This window comes from Nerophis ophidion, linkage group LG07 (genome assembly GCF_033978795.1).
Source record: "Nerophis ophidion isolate RoL-2023_Sa linkage group LG07, RoL_Noph_v1.0, whole genome shotgun sequence".
In the NCBI taxonomy this organism is placed as follows: domain Eukaryota; kingdom Metazoa; phylum Chordata; class Actinopteri; order Syngnathiformes; family Syngnathidae; genus Nerophis; species Nerophis ophidion.
Genome location: NC_084617.1, coordinates 44,377,832 through 44,402,174, shown reverse-complemented (window position 1 = coordinate 44,402,174; position 24,343 = coordinate 44,377,832). Strand labels below are relative to the sequence as shown.

The window sequence follows — 24,343 nt, the reverse complement described above, 5'->3', positions numbered from 1 at the left end:
GGTCCCCTAGAGGGGGGGGGGGTTGCCCACATCTGAGGTCCTCTCCAAGGTTTCTCATAGTCAGCATTGTCACTGGCGTCCCACTGGATGTGAATTCTCCCTGCCCACTGGGTGTGAGTTTTCCTTGCCCTTTTGTGGGTTCTTCCGAGGATGTTGTAGTCGTAATGATTTGTGCAGTCCTTTGAGACATTTGTGATTTGGGGCTATATAAATAAACATTGATTGATATATATATATATATATATATATATATATATATATATATATATATATATATATATATATATATATATATATATATATATATGTATGTATATGTATATATATATATATGTATATATATATATATATATATATACATACATGTATATATATATATATATATATATATATATATATATATATATATATATATATATATATATATATATATATATATATATATATATATATATGAGAAAATAGGAACATTTATATTTAGACATAATGAATTGCCTGAGAGGCTAGCGGACACCGAGAGTAACAAGCGGTAGAAAATGGATTAGAAAGGACATATTTAAAATAATAATAATAAAAAAAATTATTGAATATAAATGTCTATATTTTTTTCTTTTTTAACTTGGGATTGCAGGCTGTAGTTTGGGGACCCCTTGTATTGAACAAAGAGGGTCACACGATGCAACAAAAATGGTCTTTAAACTGACCTGAAACACTTGCAGCATGCAGAAAATAGGCAATTCAATAAAATCTCAACACAACTTTAATCTCATTATTTATTGTATCTAGAGTATTTATGCAGTATGTTTAAAAAATACATTATTTAATTACCTAGAATACACTTTATATCCTAGTATGCACAAATACTGACTGACATTACAGAGGGAGGTAGATTTTGGAACGGATTGCAACACAATCAAAACAAACTTCATTCAACTGTAATTCTATGTTGCTTTTTTACCAGACAGCAAGAAAAAAAGGATGCTGACAACATCACACTCACTCCCTGAAAAGAAACAAAAAAACTGATCACAGAGTCCCATCTCGTCCTGGACAAACAAATGTGGCTTCTCTGTTTCCCAGAACTGATTGGAGAAGATGTTCTCCACAAAGAAATGTGCGGGCTGATGCAGGAGAATCGAGATCTCCTGTCACACAATGCGGACACATATAGTGTAACCCTGCAGCATCCTGTACGCAAACACTTGCAGAGCCGCAAGTGTGTATTACAAGTAAACATTTACAACATGATAAAAATTCCAACTCCTTGGACTGTTATTGGGCAGCAGTTTTATCGGACCCCCCCTGGGTCCGCTCCGCCATCTTTTCATCTGCTTCACGAGACTCCTGCAGTCCTGCGCCGCAGTGACAAACAAAATAGGCTCTTCGGAGTTCTTCCACCGTCGTTTTCTCATCTTTTTGCAGCTCTGCACCGTCCTGCATCTCCCACCTGGAAACACAAGGAGAATGCGTGAAAGGTCGTGTCCAGAACAGGAACAAGAACATCACTGACTTCCTCCCTGTAGATGCTTTGCCATGGGGAATTTATGTGGTTGCAGTGCAGATACAAAATGTCACAAAAAAGCGTAGAACATATGAAAACAAAAGGGAAACATAAAGGACATAAAAGATGCAACCAGCTGCCATTTCTACATACAATCAAGCTTTATTGCAAGCTCCAATGTCCAAGTAGACATACGATCACATACAATACATAAAACAAAACAAAAAAAATATACAGTATAAAAGCCATATAATATTTAAACAGTGCTCGTGCATACGCAATAAAAAGACATCTAATAAATAAACAAAAGCATCAATAAAAAAATATATACACTATATTGCCAACAGTATTTGGCCAACTGCCTTGACTCACATATGAACTTGAAGTGTCATCCCATTCCTAACCCAAAGGGTTCAATATGATGTCGGTCCACCTTTTGCAACTATTACTGTTTCAACTCTTCTGGGAAGGCTGTCCACAAGGTTGCGGAGTGTGTTTATAGGAATTTTCTACCATTCTTCCAAAAGCGCACTGGTGAGGTCACACACTGATGTTGGTCAAGAAGGCCTGGCTCTCAGTCTCCGTTCTAATTCATCCTAAAGATGTTCTATCGGGTTCAGGTTAAGGACTCTGCGCAGGCCGGTCAAGTTCATCCACACCAGACCCGGGGCCAAGCCCAACTCCTGAAAAACAACCCCATAATTCCTCTTTCACCTAATTTCACACCGGGCACAATGCAGTCATAAATGTACTGTTCTCCTGGCAACTTCCAAACCCAGACTCGTTCATCAGATTGCCAGATGGAAAAGTATGATTCATCACTCCAGAGAACGCGTCTCCACTGATCTAGAGTCCAGTAGCGACGTGCTTTACACCACTGCATCCCACGCTTTGCATCGGACTTGTTGATGTACGGCTTAGATGCAGCTGCTCAGCCATGGAAACCCATTCAATGAAGCTCTCTGCGTGCTGTACATTGGCTAATTTGAAAGTCACAATAAGTTTGGAGCTCTGTAGCACCTGTAGCAAAAAGTCGGTGACCTCTTTGAACTATGCGTTTTAACAGCCGCTGACCCCTCTCTGTCAGTTGACGGGGCCTACCACTTTGTGGCTGAATTGCTGTTGTTCCTAAACTCTCCCATTTTCTCATAATAAAGCCAACAGTTGACTTTGGTACTAAATATCATTACCATACTCTATGTAGCATTATACTTGATGTCAAAGTTGACTCCATTGTCTGAACATATGCTAAGAAGCTTTTGGAACCCCGCACCACTGGGAGATATAATGGCCAAATCCTCAGCGTACATAAATTGATTGATTAAGGTGTTCGCATTGATGCACCCTGTAAGTGTATATACTACAGCTAAAAAAGTAAAAACAAAACAAAAAAAATACAAAAATAAAAATGCTACGTATTGACTTCTGAACAGATTTCACAATGAAACCAAGAAAGCAGACTCCATCCGAGGCTGTCCACTAGCTGTCGGACAATGTCCGGTCTGTGCGGATGAGCCAGAATCCATTCAGGGAGACTGAAATGCTCATTCAGTGACATTCATCCTGACTTGAGCTATGAAGCCCTGTTTCTTCCTGTCTCGTCTAGGGCTGGGCGTATCGATACCAAGTATCAATAGTATCGATACTTGGTGAGGATCGGTATCGTATCGATACTGCCGTGATGGTATCAATACTTCACCAAATTAAGCGAATCACTCCAATTTAAAAAAAAAAGTGAGCGCAGCACAGCGCTACTCACCACTCCACCCTCCTCCCTAGTGATGGGTCACGAACGAGATTTAAAAACACTTTAAAAATTCATCTTCAACCCAAAATAAAATAAAATAAATACAATTAACATGACACTTGGTGCGTTCGTGCACACACATCAGTATATTTCGCTCTGAGGTTCACCCGGACACGCACACACACATGCGTGCGTTTCCAGTGCGACTTAATGTCTTGGTTGTAAACTGTAAAGTATTTTATTGCACTAAAATAACGATAATAATTTCTCAGTTCTTTTGTTTTGCGTTCATTTTTACAACTGTTTAATAACTAGTGTTTTCTTTTTTACTTAAGTTCTTGTGTGTTGTGAGGAAACTAGCCAAGTTCAGTATTTGTTTTCACCTTATTTGCACTACTTACTTTATTGTAATTGATATTATTTCATTTGTATTTGAATTTCTCAGTTCTTTTGTTTTGTGTTCATGTTTACAACTTTGTTCAATAACTAGAGTTTTGTTATTTACCTTAAGTGTTTGTGTGTTTTGAGGCGACAAGCCAGGTTCAGTAGTTGTTTGCACCTTATTTGTATTACTTTATTGCTATTGATATTACGTTTGTAATAAATATTTTATTTTTTTACTTAAATCGTTGTCCTGTGTTGTATTATTATCATAATCAATTAATAAAGGCAAAAGTACAAATTTGTTTTTCAAAAGTATCGATAGCCCCCCCCCCCATCATCAGATGACGACACTTCCGGTATCGGTATCGGCGATATTGGCCGGTATCGGATCGGATCGGTATCGATACCCAAATTTGCAATATCGCCCACCCCTAGTCTCGACTCCTTTGGTTTCGTCGCGCAAACTCCGTTGTGGCAGAGAGTCAGCAGCTGGTCTTTGGTGCAGCTCCAAAAAGTCCACAAAAAAAGCATCAAAAACAGTGCAGAAGTAACGAAGAGGCAAAAAAACACATGAAAACAAGAGGGAAACATCAAGCACACCACGGAGGATGAATGAGCGTTAAGTCCGCGCCTCCACGATAGTGACTGGAACTATGAGCCATGTTTCAATGGCCCTATTTCTCCTTGTTTACAAACTTGGTATTCTAGGATTACAATGTTATCACTTCATTGACTCTAGTCGGGGCAGCACGGTGGACAGGGGTTAGTGCATGTGACTCACAATACGAAGGCCCTGAGTTCGATTCTGAATTTGGGGTCTTTCTGTGTGGAGTTTGCATATTCTCCCTGTGACTGCGTGGGTTCCCTTCGGGTACTCCGGCTTCCTCCCACCTCCAAAGACATGCACCTGGGGATAGGTTGATTGGCAACACTAAAATGGCCCTAGTGTGTGAATGTGATTGTGAATGTTGTCTGTCTATCTGTGTTGGCCCTGCGATGAGGTAGCGACGTGTCTAGGGTGTACCCCGCCTTCCGCCCAAATAGGCTCCGGCACCCCCCGCGACCCCGAAAGGAACAAGCGGTAGAAAATGGATGGATGGAGTACTGTAGTCATTTGACTGTCATGGTAGACCAGTTGCTCTACACAACTGCACATAAAATTCCAACATTCAGTCACACCTTAAACACACCGTTGGCGTAGAACACAATTTATATGAGTCCACAGAAAAAGGATCATTAATCCTTAGTTTTACAGAAATTCTTGTCATCTTATGTTGGAAGATTGGTAGAACAGAGCGACATCACTATGAATCTGAGGTGAACATACCCATCCCATACCATCTGCATCCATGATCCAACAACATGAACCGTGCCAGTTCTAGTAGCTAGCTAACACAATTGCTACCACGGGAGTCAGTTAGCTTTCTTGGATTTATCTTTTTTTTTCTTTTAACAGTAGTAAGAAATCGATCATTTAATTCTGAAAATCAACCAGAATATCTTGTTGTTGTACGTACACCTACGTACGCATATGTGTAATGTTAACTTGTGCCAACAAGTAGTCACCATCATTGGTCCTCGGACATTTCAAGATTTAATCAAACAAAAGTCTTGTGGGACCTACCATGTGGGGACCCCATGACACTTTAAAACTAGCAAATATGTTTTCTTTCACAATATTGGAAAGACTCAATTTGTAACGATCTGTCACTTACTTTCTGATAGTTTTTCGTGTTTTGTACTTTGTTTCCTGTTCAGTGCTCTTATTTTGTCATACTTCCTGTTTACTCCGCTGAGCACTGTTTTTGTCACACTCGCCGTTGATTGGCAGCGGTCCTCAGCTGCGGTCAATCAACATAGGTCTATTTATGTTTCACTCGAGCACTCCTCAGTGCTCGAAGTTAAACCTATGTTGGGAACATCTCCATGCAAGACTGCTTTCTGTTTATATATTTTACTTTGATGAAATTAAAATCATCTTACCTGCTTTCTGCTCTCCTGGATTTTTGCATACTTGAGGTCACACAACTGCAGCCATGCGACATCCCAACAGTAACTTCGAGCCAGAAAATTGTGACCTCGCGAGAATCCCTGTCGGCAATCCTCAGCCGACGTTCTGGACCGCACAATTCCTGGAGGACTTGAAGGCCAGGTTTGTGCGGTCCCAGCCTACAGACGCGGACCCTCTCCCCGCGGCAACGCCACCGGCTTCGGCTCTCCGACCGGCGCGTCCCCCGCCGCCATCTTTCCTCTCGGCTCAACGGCTGGCTACGGCTCTCCGACCAGCACGTCCGCCACTTCCTGCATGCCTCGCGGCTCCCGCGGCAACGCTACCGGCTACGGCTCTCCGACCGGCGCGTCCTCCGCCGCCATCCTTCCTCTCGGCAACGCTGCCGGCTACGGCTCACCGACCGGCGCGCCCGCCTCCTCCTTCACGTCTCGCGGCTCCTGCGGCTCCGTCGCCGACTGCGGCTCTCCGACCGGCACGTCCGCCGCCGCCATCCTTCCCGTCGTCTGCTGAGCTGCTTCTCCCTGCTCCTACGCAGCTTCCAGCGGCTGCTCCCCGGCTGCTCTTTTTGCCAGCTCCCGCTCTCTTTTTTGGTTCGCCGAGAGCTCCAGTGGAGCCCACAGTGAGGTCGCTTTTGTCCTCCTGCTGGGACTCGGCACGGGACGTGTCTTCGTCCCTCCTCCTGGTCCCCTCCCGCCCGTCCCTGGTTTTCGCACCGGGGGACTCCGACGAGCAGGCACGTTTTCCCGCATGTGTGAACGGTGTCTGGCAGCCACCTAGTGGAGGGGGGCCCACTATACACTGCGGTGCAGCCAGGCACACACCGCTGTCATCCCCGCCAGCGTCTCCTTCCACGGAGACATCTACGTCCCTGGCGGGCTTTCGCCTAGCCCCAACGCCGGCTCCACGCCGAGCCCCAACGCCGGCTCCACGCCGAGCCCCAACGCCGGCTCCACGCCGAGCCCCAACGCCGGCTCCACGCCGAGCCCCAACGCCGCCAAGAGCAGCACCACGCCGGGCTTCGTCGCCGCCGGCATCCGCTATTCCTCGGCCAGCATTTGCTGCTCCTCGCCCGGCGTCATCTGCCGCTTTCACGCCGCCGATGACATCTGCAACAATCACGCCTCCGATGACGCCTGCCGCTTCAACACCGCCGATGACGTCTGCCGCTTTCACGCCGCCGATGACGTCTGCCGCTTTCACGCCGCCGATGACGTCTGCCGCTTTCACGCCGCCGATGACGTCTGCCGCTTTCACGCCGCCGATGACGTCTGCCGCTTTCACGCCGCCGATGACGTCTGCCGCTTTCACGCCGCCGATGACGTCTGCCGCTTTCACGCCGCCGATGACGTCTGCCGCTTTCACGCCGCCGATGACGTCTGCCGCTTCGACGCCGCCGATGACGTCTGCCGCTTCGACGCCGCCGATGACGTCTGCCGCTTCCACGCCGCCGATGACGTCTGCCGCTTCCACGCCGTTGATGACGTCTGCCGCTTCCACGCCGTTGATGACGTCTGCCGCTTCCACGCCGGCACCAACATCGGCTCCTCAGCCGCCTCCTGCAGAGGTATCTGTTTTGGCTGCAGCCCCCGCCGCTTTGTCTGCTGTCTCCGGGCCTGCTTCAGCGCGCCCGCCTCCACGTCAGCCGCGGATGTGGCCGTGCCCTGGGCGTCCTCCTCGCGGGATGCACTCGTCTCTTTTTCGGCCAATGATGTGGCTGTTCCGTGGCCGCCCGCCCCGCCAGTTCCAGCGGCGCTCTACGCGCCGTCGCCACCTGACTTTCCCTCGCTGGCTGCGGGGACACGAGGTTTGGCGACCTTCCACCAAATCCTCCTTCCATCCTCCCTTACTTTGTGGACATTTTTTTCCATTTTTCTTTTCCAGGGAACATCTGGTATCTGTTCCTTGAGGGGGAGGTCCTGTAACGATCTGTCACTTACTTTCTGATAGTTTTTCGTGTTTTGTACTTTGTTTCCTGTTCAGTGCTCTTATTTTGTCATACTTCCTGTTTACTCCGCTGAGCACTGTTTTTGTCACACTCGCCGTTGATTGGCAGCGGTCCTCAGCTGCGGTCAATCAACATAGGTCTATTTATGTTTCACTCGAGCACTCCTCAGTGCTCGAAGTTAAACCTATGTTGGGAACATCTCCATGCAAGACTGCTTTCTGTTTATATATTTTACTTTGATGAAATTAAAATCATCTTACCTGCTTTCTGCTCTCCTGGATTTTTGCATACTTGAGGTCACACAACTGCAGCCATGCGACATCCCAACACAATTATCTTTTCATCTCAAGACCCAAATTTATAATGTGGTTCCTAAACTTCAGGTAAAGCAACATTTCCAGCAGTTTACTCTGACAGGCTTTTGCACAGCAGCTGCACAACCTAGCAGAGGAAGGCACTGCAAGGTTGGTGAAAGCACAGCCTTTCTTTAGCCTCTTCACTCAGGCAGAAGCGTGCAGATCATCGGGAGGAGGACCACCGGACTGAAAAACAGCAGCTTTTTTTCCCCAGAAGCTGTAAGTCTGCTGAACTCTGGTGCTCAGTGGCCATGGGTACTAATTCAATGGAGTCGCTGGACAGGTGACTGTGGTCAATCAAATCCATACGGCTGTCTGTGAGCTGCGTTTGGTGCTTTGTCCACGGCAGAATAATGTCTGTCTGACTGCAAAATGATTGCAATTTCATTGCAATCTCGCCCCGCCTCCTTTTCCTATTTCTCATTGCATCTTCAAACATGTTTTATATTGTTATGTTTGGAGCGCCAACAACAGGGCGCGGAGCATGACTACATCACAGCTACGCAAAGCACTTTAATGTAGACTCAGCCTCTGATGCAATGTGTGTTTGGCCACGGAAGACATCCTTTTTCTCTGCAGACCTGCCACTGTCACAGTTGCAATTACCACCTGTGAGGTGGAACGATCTGTTTATGTAAATATGTGGTTCTTTATATTGGATACTCCTCCCTGAAACGTGGCTCTAATTCCTGTTCTGTTTTCTACCCCACCCCGAACTTTATGTTCATTTATTTTCATTTTATTTTTATCAAGAAAGTGTCAAGAATAGTGGTCAAAACGTTTTTTGAGTTCAAGATATCTGGTCTCAGCCAAAAGCCAAGGATCTACCCCTGTATGTACAGTATATATATATATATATATATATATATATATATATATATATATATATATATATATATATATATATATATATATGTATACATGTATATATATATATATTTATGTATACAGTGGGGCAAACAAGAATTTAGTCAGCCAGCAATTGTGCAAGTTCTCCCACTTAAAATGATGACAGAGGTACATCATAGGTACACTTCAACTGTGAGAGACAGAATGTGAAAAAAAAATCCAGGAATTTCACATTGTAGGAATTTTAAAGAATTTATTTGTAAATTATGGTGGAAAGTAAGTATTTGGTCACTTCAAACAAGGAAGATCTCTGGCTCTCACAGACCTGTAACTTCTTCTTTAGGAAGCTCTTCTGTCCTCCACTTGTTACCTGTATTAATGGCACTTGTTTAAACTTGTTATCTGTATAAAAGACACCTGTCCACAGCCCCAAAAAGTCAGACTCCGTTCTCCACTATGGCCAAGACCAAAGAGCTGTCGAAGGACACCAGGAAAATAATTGTAGACCTCCACCAGACTGGGAAGAGTGAATCTACAATAGGCAAGCAGCTTGGTGTGAAAAAAATCAACTGAGGGAGCAATTACCAGAAACTGGAAGACATACAAGACCACTGAGAATCTCCCTCGATCTGGGGCTCCACGCAAGATCTCATCCCGTGGGGTCAAAATGATCATGAGAGCGGTGAGCAAAAATCCCAGGACCACACGGGGGGACCTGGTGAATGACCTGCAGAGAGCTGAGACCAAAGTAACAAAGGTTAACATCAGTAACACACTACTCCGCCAGGGAATCAAATCCTGCAGTGCCAGATGTGTCCCCCCTGCTTAAGCCAGTGCATGTCCAGGCCCGTCTGAAGTTTGCCAGAGAGCACATGGGAGAATGTCATGTGGTCAGATGAAACCAAAATAGAACTTTTTTGGTACAAACTCAACTTGTCGTGTTTGGACCAAGAAGAATACTGAGTTGCATCCCAAGAACACCACACCTACTGTGAAGCATGTGGGTGGAAAAATCATGCTTTGGGGCTTTTTTTCTGCTAAGGGGACAGGACGATTGATCCGTGTTAAGGAAAGAATGAATGGGGCCATGTTTCGTGAGATTTTGAGCCAAAACCTCCTTCCATCAGTGAGAGCTTTGAATGGTTGACCAAATACTTATTTTCCACCATCATTTACAAATAAATTCTTTAAAATTCCTACAATGTGAATTCCTGGATTTTCTTTCACATTTTGTCTCTCACAGTTGAAGTGTACCTATGATGAAAATTACAGACCTCTCTCATCATTTTAAGTGGGAGAACTTGCACAATCGGTGGCTGACTAGATACTTTTTTGCCCCACTGTATATATACATATATATATATATATATATATATATATATATATATATATATATATATACATATATATATTTATATATATGTATACACATATATACATACATTATATACATATCCATAAATATGTATATATAAATATATATACACATATACAAATACAGTATTTACATATGTATACATTTATGCATGAATAGATATATATATATATATATATATATATATATATATATATATATATATATATATATATATAACAAGCAAATTATAAAAAATAATATATACTGTATCTTTTTGCAACATTTAGCACTTGAATAAAAATCCCAAACAAAAGCAAAATAAAATAGGTTTAAAGGAGGGGTGGGACATACTGAATAAAAACATTTTTAAAAAGTATATATACACACACTAAAATCTTTCAACAAAGTTGAATTGAAATAAATAGACACACAATATACATTATTGGCAGAGGAAGCATTACATTTTGTTCGGGTCTTATAAAGAGTAATATTATTTTTATTTGGATGTTTAAATGTGTTTATCTTCTTCTACATTAATTTGTAGACGTTACAGATTTTTTTTTTAAATAAATGCAAATTTGGTGATCATTTGATTTTACTTCTAGTTTATGTGATATTACGCAAGTTCACTTCCTGTTGAACACACCTTTCGTCTGTTTCAACTTGACACTGTGGAGTTTATATTGATCACTTTGTGCAAAATCAGCACAGCGTTTATGTTCAATGACAATACTGTATCTTAGTTGTTTAAACAGTAAAGTGTTGATATCATTTTAAAATTGTCTTGTAATCAGACAATATCTTTGGTATATTAGATGGAATTTTTACCTGACATATTTCAAAAGTCATCTGCAGTTTTCTTCAGAAGGGTCACAAGAAATAAGAAGACATAAGGAACCTTTTTACATTTACAGTAGATTGGGGTATGGCATTTCTTAATTGGGAAATACATTAATATCTCTTGTTTTAGCATTTAAACTAGCTAGCAAGCTAATGCTGGTTTGTCCATAATTTCATCAATATGTGGTTATCAATGAGGTTTTCTGATCATTTTACCTTAATACCATAATACTAGTTAGGGGTTTTACCGCGGTTATCATTATTACTGTTTGTTCACGTCGTACAAACGTCTGCAGCTGTCGAAACCGATGCAAAGAGCGCTGTAAAAATGCATGCATATGGCAATTTATCGAGGCTCACCAAGTTATCAAGTTCATTTTCATTCATCGTTTGAATAATTGACTGAACAAATGTCATCCCCACTTTTTCACAAGCACTGCCCTTATAGAGAGAAACACATGCATCTTTTTTTCCAATGCAAATATTGAAATAGGGGCTGTCCCAATTCCAATACTTTGGTACCGGTATCAAAATGTATTTTGATACTGTTCTAAATGAGGGGAACCACAAAAAATTATATTGTTGGCTTTATTTTAACAAAAAAATTCAAAGATATGTTTCTTATTGCAATTGAGAAGTAATTGTGTTCTTAAATAAAATAGTGAACATACAAGACAACTTGTCTTTTCGTAGTAAGTAAACAAACAAAGGCTCCTAATTAGTCTGCTTACGTATGCAGTTACATATTGGGCCATTCATCTTTCTTTTATTTTGTGAAAATTAAGAGGGACAAACTGTAAAAAAAAATGTTAATCAACTTGTTCTTTTACTGTTAATATCTGCTTATTTTCTGTTTTAACATGTTCTATCTATCCATCCATCCATCCATTTTCTACAGCTTGTCCACTTTGGGGTCACGGGGGTGCTGGAGCCTATCTCAGCTGCATTCAGGCAGAAAGTGGGTTACACCCTGGACAAGTCGCCACCTCATTACAGGGCCAACACAGATAGACTACACTTCTGTTAAAATTTAATAATAACTTATTTTTCAGTTGTTTGTTACTTTACATTAGTTACTACTTGATAACTACATTAAATGCCACAAATGTAGGTATGAAGTAGTTACAGGATAATACATTGGTTATATTTAAAGTCCTCATGTGTCTAGGGACGTTTTTCCTGAGTTTATAAACACAATATACCTTAAAAAAAAAACTGAAAGAATATTTTGTGACAATAAAAGATATCGATGTAATCATAGTAGATACGTCATTGTATTTGATATCATTACAGTGGATGTCAGGTGTCGATCCAACCGTGGCATTTGTTTACATTGTGACGCCGGTGAGCTATTGTATCCTCCTACAGTGTGTAGTGATGCATGTTTAGCTATTCCTCGTCCTGCAGTGATAATGGTACATGGAAGACACTTATTTTATTTGTCGCCACAGAGGTGAGGATTGGCGATTTAGAAGTTGCTAAAACACTGCGGACTGCAGTTGGATGTTAGCTGCTAGCTAGCTAGCCATGTCTTAAAGCATCTCTTCCTGAGGGTGTTTTATAACTTCACATTTATATTCAGTTTTTAGGCCAAAATGTGCCCTTTCTCCCTTTTCTGTCTACACACTGTGTCTGCTTGTAAGTACTCTGTGATTGTGCGCTGCCGAACATGCTACTCTGCTCAAAAAACAGCAATGCCATGACGGGATGACGCAGCGTCATGCCTGGTAGAAAATAAAAAAATAAAAAGATGGGGAACCGGTTCTTTTCAAACAGAGTATAGTACCATTCTTGATTCATTAGTACTATACTTGTACCGATATACCATGCAACCCTAATTGAGACATACAAATGTTGCATAGTAGAAAAGGGAGTCGAGTTTAGGCAGTGCACAAAGAAGCGAGTGAGAGCGGAAGGAAGAGGGGAAGGTACGCTAAAGGTTTTTCAATGTTTAATTTTCAAATAGGATTAAGCAGAATGACATTTAGCTGAAGGTTACAGGCTCAGCATTGTCTTAGCTGATATTGATATGCAGGAGGCGCCCCGCTTGTCACCGGGACAAACACTGTTGATGAATGAGAAGCCTTTCCCCACGAGGGTGTTAAGTGCAAATTTGAAATGAGCGAGAGGCAGAGGTGGGGAGCGACGACACAGAAGCAGCACGCACAGACTGAATTACCATGATAGTTGCCATGTACACTGTCACCAGATAATGTTGCCCAAAGTGTAAATTGTGTCGTTAAGTATGGCTCGTGTAGTGAAAATGAGCACAAAGAAAGGTGCTTTGACAAGTGTATCTAATTTCGACAACACAACAGAGGCTCTTAGAAATGCATAAATAGACTAAAGTTGACAATAACTTCGCTTTATCCTCATTTTGCCAAGTTTCCCCAGGAATTTACATCTTAATAAGGCGGAGTCGTACTCTCTAATTCTTCCGGGCTCTCCTCATTTTTCATGCATTAATGCTGGGGCTGCTGACTCGGCGATTCCTCTGAATACAGAACAGGACACACATATTAAGAGTCATATATTTACAGGATTGATGCCATGGGAGATTGTCTTTGAGTGTGAGCAATGGGCTGCCACACACGTCTTTGGGTGTGAGCGTCATGACGCCGCGCGGGGCGAATGACACCCAGTCTGGTTTTAAGCTAATAATCAGAAGTGATGTCCAATAAATTAAGAGCGTAAGCTTTGAGCTGAGATAAGCAGGTTATTAACTGAATGATAAAGATGCACAACTTCAGTCATTTTACAGGACAGATTCCAAAAATGCACCATGAAAGCAGCAAATTAAAAAAGGAGGTTTTATTCAAATGAAAGACTAGATTAAGGAAATCAAATGTATTAAAATTGTGACTTTGAAAATATATTTGAAAGGTTATCAACTCAAACATCACAATATAGTTTCTGTTCTGTATTTTCCCTTTTTACCTTCACATTCAGTAATGCACACTGTATGAGATGAAACAATTCGACAATTTATATTTTCTCACCTCTTACTAAGGAGTTCACTCAAATGTGGCGCAATTTAATGGAGGAATTATTGTTGGGCTCATTAAAGACTATGTCATTTCTTAATATTTGTGTTACGATGTCATCCATATGTGGAATCTCAACACAATTTGATGGAAAAATGTATCTAATAATGCACAGGGACAATTAGATAATCAGCCGCGGAGACTAAAGCCCTTTCTACACTAAGGTTATCCAGGCTATATCTCACCTAGCCTTATCCTTGTCCACACACACACACACACACACACACACACACACACACACACACACACACACACACACACACGTACGCGCACACACACACACACACACACACACACACACACACACACACACACACAATGCCACCGTTTAAGACCCCCTCCCCGTCCGTCGGCGCAATGTGGCCTAGTACGCATGCACGAATAAAAATGTGCGCATAGTTACCTCTGACCTGGAATTGTATTCTTATCCTGTGTTTCGATGTAGACTATCGCCACATTTTTTTTAACAGTAAAGCTTGCTTGCCTCTCCATCAGCAGCTGTCAGACTATTGTAGTGAATCACACCTGAGCCATCAAACGTGAATCCTATTTTCATCCATCCATCCATTTTCTACCGCTTATTCCCTTTCGGGGTCGCGGGGGGCGCTGGCGCCTATCTCAGCTACAATCGGGCGGAAGGCAGGGTACACCCTGGACAAGTCGCCACCTCATCGCAGGGCCAACACAGATAGACAGACAACATTCACACTCACATTCACACACTAGGGCCAATTTAGTGTTGCCAATTAACCTATCCCCAGGTGCATGTCTTTGGAAGTGGGAGGAAGCCGGAATACCCGGAGGGAACCCACGCATTCACGGGGAGAACATGCAAACTCCACACAGAAAGATCCTGAGCCTGGATTTGAACCCAGGACTGCCGGAACTTCGTATTGTGAGGCAGACGCACTAACCCCTCTTCCACCGTGAAGCCCTCATATTTTCAATGGACGTGTGAAAGTAAATGTAATAAAGATCATTTTTAAAACAATCAATCTAAGGATCTAGATATCTGGTCAGGACACTGTACTTGTAGGCCGGAATTGGCGGTCGTACTTGATGGCCGCAACCACTTCATGGCTTCACAATAGGTATGGAGTATAAAACTAGAGGATGAGTAATCGCTCAACATACATCGCCGACAATAACTGACAGTCTGCTTTCCCAGTCCGAATGCATTCGCTGTTTTCTGTAGTCCTCCCTTGTCCACAGGAGCCCGCATTCTCGTTGTCTCCCCTTCAACAAATGAAATACATTTTTCGCTAAGTAGAATCACAGCTGACCTGGACATTCGAAAGAACTCTTGCCTTTCCTCGGTGACAAAGATATTCCACCATGCTGCCGTTCTTCAAGGCTTTATCCAAAACCACCGCTCAACATTGCTATGTTGCCGTCTGAGATATGTTGTATCCCAAATAGCTGCAATCGCGCTGTGGAGAGGCGGCAAGGAGGCGGAGAATGCGGTGGAGCGGAGAGGCGGGGCTTGCTGGTAGCAATGCCTCCACAATCTAAATCAGGTGCGTGACACACACACCTGCACACAATTAACTCGTCTCCTCCTGCTGTATAAAAGGGGAGAAGGAGGAGAGATCAGAGAAGGAGTTGGAGGGTCCGCAGCAGATGCAGTGCTTGAAGAGCAAGACCGACAGAGAGCAGACGACGACAACGACGATGGCGGCTGAAAAGCGACCGGCGAACGAGCAGTGGAGGAAGAAGCTGAAAAGTGATCCAAACTGCAGCCAAGCTTTATTGCAAAATAAATAAGTCAAACCTGCTAAAGAAATGTCTTTCCTTGGTGGTCTGCTGAACCCGAGTGACGACAGTAAGAGACTGTCACACGCGCGTTTCCTTCTTTTAAGGTATTCATGTGTGATTTCCACAAGCGTCTGTTATGAAGCTGGCTGTGGCGTGTTCTTTCTGACATCACTTCCTGTGTGGCGCGTGGTCTTAGTGGCGTCACTTTCTCTCTGAACCCAGTTTGTAAACAATCAATGAGTCCATTTAGAGCTAAGAGCCAGAGATTCAAGAAATACACAGAACACTTACCTGTGTAAAAAATCATCCAAGGAGGGGAAGCCTAAACGGTTTGTTAGGGTGGCTGACACGATGCTTAGGCTAAATAATTATTTGTTTAATAAGTTATCCGCCTCAATGTACATAAGGCCTAAATTTATTGACTTAGGACTTTTTACCTATTTTTACTGATATTATATTTTTACGAGGGCTGGGCGATATATTTATTTTATCGGTAAATTCAAGTTTTTTGTTGCAGACGATTAAAAACCAAACAAAACTATATATATATATATATATATATATATATATATATATATATGTATATATATATATATATATATATATATGTATTTATTTTTTTGCTGCTGCATACTTTTTGTCCCCAAGAACTTCTGTATAGCTCCCGCCTTATTTCCTTCGCAGAGATTCACACATAACAGAAGCTGGCTAATGCTAATACAAATTTTGTTCCAAAGAAAATAAAAGTGTTGTCAGTGGTTTTGTTTTGCAGCAAAGGACGTGGAACAAATGACTGCATGCTGCAAAATTTGTTTAAAAAAGGCAGCAGCGCAACACACCTATTTTATCATCTGAAAACGAAAAATCAAGCAGAGTGCAGGAAATGCTACTCTTTACGAGGCGAGCAAGACCGTAACAAAAAACAAAAAAGCTCCAGCTCAATACATGTGTTGGTTAAAAGTGAGTGAGCATGGAGACAAAGCGCTGGAAGAATCCCAAGAGGCAGCAGCCAGCGGTTCTCCCTGCAGCTGTGAGAGGACTGGAGGGGGTCTTCTCTCTATCACAGTGGTTCTTAACCTTGTTGGAGGTACCGAACCCCACCAGTTTCATATGCGCATTCACCGAACCCTTCTTTAGTGAAAAATAAAATGTTTTTTTTTTTTTTTCTAAATCAAGACAAAGTTATACGTATGTTTTTGGTAACATTTTAGTATGGGGAATATATTCTAAGTAACAAATACTTATTTTGGGTTATTTGGACACAAGGGGAACATATCTTAAGTAATAAAATTTTAATTTAGAGTTATTTGGTTAGGGTTGGGGTTAGGGTTATAATAAGGCCATGCTGAATAAGGCATCAATAAGTATTTAATAATGACTGGTTAAGAGCCAATATGTTACTAATTTGCATGTTAATAAGCAACTAATTAATGGTGAATATGTACCCCATACTAAAGTGTTACCATATTTTTTTTACTGGTGCACTAAATGAACTGTGCATGAACATCACCTTGTTCAAACAACGAAACCAACACAGTGCGTAAACTCACAACAAATTACAAGCCTGCAAATCAGTCAGCTGTTGCCGTAGCCGTAATACGCCGATAGGGAGAAGTTTGTATTTACACGATGAGTCGGGTGTGTTTTGACCTCCGCCGAACCCCTGAGGCCGACTCATCGAACCCCAAGGGTTCGATCGAACCCAGGTTAAGAACCACTGGTCTGTCGGAAGGTGTTCTAGCGGAGAGCTGGATGTCCTGCCCGCGACGCCGCTGGGACGGCTGTTTGATTAAAAGGCTCGCCTGTCAAAGAGAGAGCACCACTGACAGCCAGACACGAGTGTAAATGACTCTGACAGCAACCCTAATCAGAGACTTCGCACATTACCACAGGGGCCTGGAGGATCCATCAAAACCCAAGCCTAAATATTTAAAGTGCTAAACTTTCCAAAGGTCACGGGCTTTACCATGCATGCCAGGGCGACATGTGTCAGAGAAATAGGACGGGGAGGGGGGAGGAAAGCGGCAGTGAGAGGAAGAATATGATTGAATGTCCCTTCCTTCACTATTTCCACCCTTTTGAGAACTTCTTCAGTTAGTGTTTTATTTTAGTTGGTGGTAACATCTTATTTGGTTCCAGCCCTGATTGGTATGACAGAGCAATTTGACAAGAATTTCTATATAAAAACTAGAATGGCACTGAAATTACTACAGAACTAACAAGGCCTTGCAATTATGGTAGGCAACAATGGTGCACAGGTTTGAGGGTCACAAGCACTGGAGCCTATCCCGGATGACTTTGGGCGAGAGGCGGGCTACACCCTGCACTGGTCTCCGGTCAATCCCAGGACACATGTACACAAACAACCATTCACATCCGAGACAATTTAGAGTCTAAGATAAGCCCAACATGCATGGTAGGAGTCGGACAACTGAAGACCTAACAGGAGGCGTACGATGGATGCTCTTCTCAGCATTAGAAGACTTTGTGATCAAACACATGCAGAAGAAACCATCACATCTCAGTGACTTTGCTCAGCAAATCAGCCCTAAAGGAGCAATATGTAATAACTTTATGTCAAGTCGTCATTAAACTGCCCTGATATGTCAAAAGGCATAAATAAATAATATTGTTTTCGAATACCTTTATAACTGATAACAGTAGCTTAGCCGGGATTTGCTCATTTAAAAATTAGATTTACAGCCCCGAAATATTGTTATTGTTTTCATTTCGATGTCCCGCCTTCCACCCTTTGAACAATTAAAAAAGTCAGTGAGTGTGTCACATCCAGGTTGCCAGTTACGCATCACCATCTTCGTCTAGCTACTAAATAGCTACCAAACATGTTAAAGTTAAAGTACCACTGACTACCACTAATAGTCACACCCACACTAGGTGTGAAGAAATTACCCTCTGCATTTGACCCATCCCCTTGTTCCACCCCCTGGGAGTTGAGGGAAGCAGAGTGCTTAGTACCAAGCAGAGAGGTAATGGATCCCATTTTTATAGTCTACGGCAGGGGTAGGGAACCTGTGGCTCTAGAGCCAGATGCGGCTCTTTTGATGACTGCATCTGGCTCTCAGATAAATCTTAGCTGACATTGCTTAACACGATAAGTAATGAATAATTCCGCTGGTAATCACGATGTTAAAAATAATGTTCAAAATATAAACCATTTTCATGCATTTTAATCCATCCATCTGTTTTCTACCGCACCTGTTCAAGAAATTACAATGTTATTAAAAATAATTAAAGACTTTTTACACTCTAAAAAAGTTGGTCTTACTTGAAAAATGCACGCATTTAGTTAGATTCGGTGTTAAAAAATATGATATGGCTCTCACGGAAATACATTTTAAAATATTTGGCTTTCATGGCTCTCTCAGCCAAAAAGGTTATTGACTACTGGTCTAGGGTATGACACAGCTGGGTTTGAACTCATGACCTACCGACCTCAGGGTGGACACTCTAACCACAAGGCCACTGAGCATGTTGTCAGACTTTAGTAAATCTAAAAGTTACCACTCTCAACTTGTTTATGACAAAGCCAGGAACAAAACCAGGATTTGAAAGATGGAGACTTGTCCAAGGTGTACCCCGCCTTCCGCCCGATTGTAGCTGAGATAGGCGCCAGCGCCCCCCGCGACCCCGAAAGGGAATAAGCGGTAGAAAATGGATGGATGGATGGAGACCATTGAAGGTGGAGAAGTTTTATTTTTAATTTAACGCCAAACATGCTAATTTTGCTCTTTGATAGGTAAGTAAGGCATTTACTTTTTAGTATTACTTGTAATAAATGTAAATGGACATTTGGTATGTAAACTATATTGTCCAATACACTCTATGATCTTATCTAACAAAGCTAGTATGTTCCTGCAACCTTCATTCATTCAGTCATTTTCTGTCCCGCCTGCAGGCAAAAAGCAAGGCGCAGCATTTATGGGGAGGCGGAGTACAGTACTAGTCACTTCTCAGCACTTCAGCTTGTGTACTTTTTGTGTGTTTTATTGATTCTTGTCCATTTCTGCCAACTCAGTATGAGTCCCAAAAGGACAACAGACTGGTATGGAAAGGAGGAGGGAATCTCTGCGGAGTTAAAAAAAAAAAGACTTTTCCGGAAAAAGATGCTGGATGTTGTAAGCTATTTTGCTCATTTGAGAGATGCAATCGTCTATGTCATGGGTGTCAAACTCTGGCCCATGACATCTGCTTTTCCTCCATACTAACAGCGTGTCACATAATATTTGTGGCTTTTACACACACACACACACACGCACAAGTGAATGCAAAGCAGACTTGGTCAACAGCCATACAGGTCACACTGAGAGTGGCCGTATAAACAACTATAGCACTGTTACAACTATGCGCCACACTGTGAACCCACACCAAACATGAATGACAAACACATTTCGGGTGAACATCCGGACCATAACACAACAGAACAAATACCCAGAATCCTTTGCAGCACTAACTCTTCCAGGAAACTTCCAGCAAACTGACCAATAATTAACGTTTTATTCATGCATTTTCTCTTGCTACTTCAAAGCTTGAATGTTTGGTTCATTCATTATTTTATTTTCAAATTTATTATTAGCCTGTGGAAAAAATTGGATATTTACCTCAGAAGATTGCAAATAGAAAAAAAGGCATAACATTTTTATTTACATTTTATTTGATATGCCATTGATAATTTTATTATTATTATTATTATCATTATTATTATTTGGAACTGGATTTTGCATGTCACTAAAGTTATATAAGCCTTGCTTGTTCAATATTTAATGCAAAACTTGTTTGGGTCCCTATTAAAAGGTTATTTTGTTCAACCTAGGCCCACGGCTTTGTTCAGTTTAAAATTTTGGCCCACTCTGTATTTGAGTTTGACACCCCTGGTCTATGTTTTAATACACAAAAATCTTTAGTAGATCAGGCCCATAATGTACAAACAAATACCTCCTTGCACTATGACCTCGGCAAAAGTAATGAAGGATGAAGACACTCGCATTCACCTTAGGTATCCAAAACTTTAGAAAAAAGGGGAAAAAAGTTCCAGTCTGTTCAGGGAAAGCTTGACCCACCATTAATGAATTCCAACGACCAGAGTGTGCCAAATGGGAGCAGCTAATTCCAGCTGAAAGTTCAGAGAGTAGGTGTTCATACAATGACATGTGCAGTGTGCATCTTCTCCAGACTGAGCGTGACCGTGTTAAGTCCATACTATCTCATTTCACGCTCTTGCACTTGGCCTTTGGTGTTACACTTTCACGGGCAACACACGTCACAGTAGCCCCAGCCTGCTTTGCACTTTTGCACCCAGGTGTCTGCAGAAGTGGAGCGCGTGGGAATAAATCATTGCAGGGCACCTCTCCAACTAGAGTTGACAGAAGAGTGGCTGTCGACAGCCTTTGGGTCTCACGGGTTCAGGCCTCGGTAATCGACACATTGTGATGTAACAAATTCGATGCATTTGTACGGGTCCGCAGAATAAAGGGATCACTTACAGTACTTGGTAAAGGTTGACACACACAAAGTCCGGACAGTTTTATGTGCCTGATCTACTAAGATCCAAATACCACGCTCCAGACCAGTGTTTTTCAACCACTGTGCGTGACATACAGTCTGGTGTGCCGTGGGAGATTATGTCATTTCACCAATTTGGGTTATAAATATTTCGGTAATTATATTCCGCAAATACCCAGGACACGTTGGGAAGACTATGTCTCCCGGCTGGCCTGGGAACGCCTCGGGATCCCCCGGGAAGAGCTAGACGAATGGCTGGGGAGAGGGAAGTCTGGGTTTCCCTGCTTAGGCTGTTGCCCCCGCGACCCGACCTCGGATAAGCGGAAGAAGATGGATATTCCGCAAATAATGTGCAGTTGTTGAGTGTATTTGCCAAACAACATCATGGACAATCCTGCTCACCCACTCCACCAGACAATTGAGGGACAGCGAAGCTCATTCTCCGACAGGCTCCTTCAGCTTGGTTCCCATAGTGTTCTATTCAAGAACTCCTTCATTCGGCACTCCATCCAGCTGTATAATCACTCAGCAGTAGCTGATATCTGTCTATTTCCTTACATCTTCTATGTTAGCTACCTATCTTTGTTTATAATGTATATTTTCTGCTGGATCTACTCTCTATTTAATGCCACAGCTGTTACATATACTGTAATATTGTACATGGTAATTGTAATATATTGTAAATATTATTGAAAAATACAATGTAATATAATATATCAGTGTGGAGAGGCGGGGCCGGCAGTCTGACAGCGAGGGCCGAGGAGGCGTATACGGCGAACGAGTGGCTAGGCGGGGCGCGCCGGGAGCGACGCAGCAATCGTGATCAGGTGCGCGGGGCGCCCAGCTGGGCACAATTAAATAATCCTCGTGCACTCTGTAAACGGGCGACAGCCGAAAAGGTGGAAGAGAGAGGCGCAGACCAGAGACGAAGCCAGAGAGAAGCGGATATGGAGCGAACACGGAAGAGGAAGAGAGCCGGAGGAAGACGCAGCATGGCCGGCTGAAAAGCGAAAGCTTTAAGTTTTATTGAAATAATGAAACAAAAGTCACAAACTGCTCGACGTAATGGCTATCTTTGGTGGTCCAAATATAGATACATTATATATATATATATATATATATATATATATATATATATATATATATATATATATATATATCATATATATATACATATATATCATATATATACTGATTGTAAAAACCCCGTTTCCACATGAGTTGGGAAATTGTGTAAATATAAACGGAATACAATGATTTGCAAATCATTTTCAACCCATATTCAGTTGGATATGCTACAAAGACAACATATTTGATGTTCAAACTGATAAAACATTTTTTTTTGTAGATAATCATTAACTTTAGAATTTGATGCCAGCAACAAATGACAAAGAAGTTGGTAAAGGTGGCAATAAATACTGATAAAGTTGAGGAATGCTCATCAAACACTTATATGGAACATACCACACGTGTGCAGGCTAACTGGGAACAGGTGGGTGCCATGATTAGGTATTAAAACAGCTTCCATGAAATGCTAATTATTTCACAAACGAGGATGGGGTTAAGATCACCACTTTGTAAGCAAATAGTCAAACAGTTTTAGAACAACATTTCTCAACGAGCCATTGCAAGGAAGTTAGGGATTTTACCATTTACGGTCCGTAAAATCATCAAAAGGTTCAGAGAATCTGGAGAAATCACTGCAATGATATTACGGACCGTTGATCCCGAAGGCGGTACTGCATCAAAAACCGACCACAGTGTGTAAAGGATATCACCACATGGGCTCAGGAACATGTCAGAAAACAAACTCTCCGTAACTACAGTTGGTTGCTACATCTGTAAGCGCAAGTTAAAGCTCTACTATGCAAAGCCAAACCCATTTATCAACAACACCCTGAAACGCAGCCGACTTGGCTGGGCCCGAGCTCACCTAAGATGGACTGATGCAAAGTAGAAAGGTGTTCTGTGGTCTGACGAGTCCACATTTCAAATTATATTTGGAAACAGAGGACATGGTGTCCTCCAGAACAAAGAGGAAATAGCCATTCGGATTTTTATAGGCGCAAAGTTCAAAAGCCAGCATCTGTGATGGTATGGGGGTGTATTAGTGCCCAAGGCATGGGTAACTTACACATCTGTGAAGGTACCATTAATGCTGAAAGGTACATACAGGTTTTGGAGCAACATATGTTGTCATCCAAGCAACGTTATCATGGACACCCCTGCTTATTTCAGCAAAACAATGCCAAGCCACATGTTACAACAGTGTGGCTTCGTAGTAAAAGAGTGCGGGTACTTTCCTGGCCCGCCTGCAGTCCCGACCAGTCCTCCATCGAAAATGTGAAATATGAAGCGTAAAATACGACAGCGGAGACCCCGGACTGTTGAACGACTGAAGCTCTACATAAAACAAGAATGGGAAAGAATTCCACTTTCAAAGTTTCAACAATTACTTTCCTCAGTTCCCAAACGTTAATTGAGTGTTGTTAAAAGAAAAGGTGATATAACACAGTGGTGAACATGTCCTTTCCCAACTACTTTGGCACATGCTGCAGCCATGAAATTCTAAGTTAGTTACTATTTGCAAATAATAAATAAAGTTTATGAGTTTGAACATCAAATATCTTGTCTTTGTAGTGCATTCAATTGTATTCCATTTATATTTACATGTGACACAATTTCCCAACTCATATGGAAACGGGGTTTGTATTTATATGATGTATACAATCAGTATATATCATATACTGTATATATAACATGTACAGTAAATATTACAAAAATTGTATATTTTATATTGCTACTGCCATACATTTTAGTCTACTTTATACCTGCATTTTCCTTTCTATCCTTTTGTAACTAAGGTACTGTGTGCAACAATTTCCCTTGTGGACCATTAAAATTTGTCTAAGTCCAACATGTTTTCTTCTATTTTTTGTGGCAAGTGATTTCAACCATTGTGGGGTTATGTCTGTGTGCTTCATGCAAACTGCATGGAAATGAACCAACCTGCGTGTTTTAGTGTGTTGAAACT

General features: G+C 42.0%; 1 protein-coding gene across 2 annotated transcripts in view; it reads right to left on the bottom strand.

Moving 5' to 3' along the window:
- Positions 1-759: 759 nt before the first annotated feature.
- Positions 760-24,343, bottom strand: part of kiaa0825 (KIAA0825 ortholog) — a 523,244-nt gene continuing 499,660 nt past the window's right edge. For both annotated transcript variants that reach the window (XM_061906242.1, XM_061906241.1), the window contains one exon: positions 760-1,447. In XM_061906242.1, coding sequence (XP_061762226.1) covers positions 1,273-1,447 — 175 coding nt within the window. In that variant the 3' untranslated portion in view covers positions 760-1,272. The remainder of the gene's footprint in view (positions 1,448-24,343) is intronic.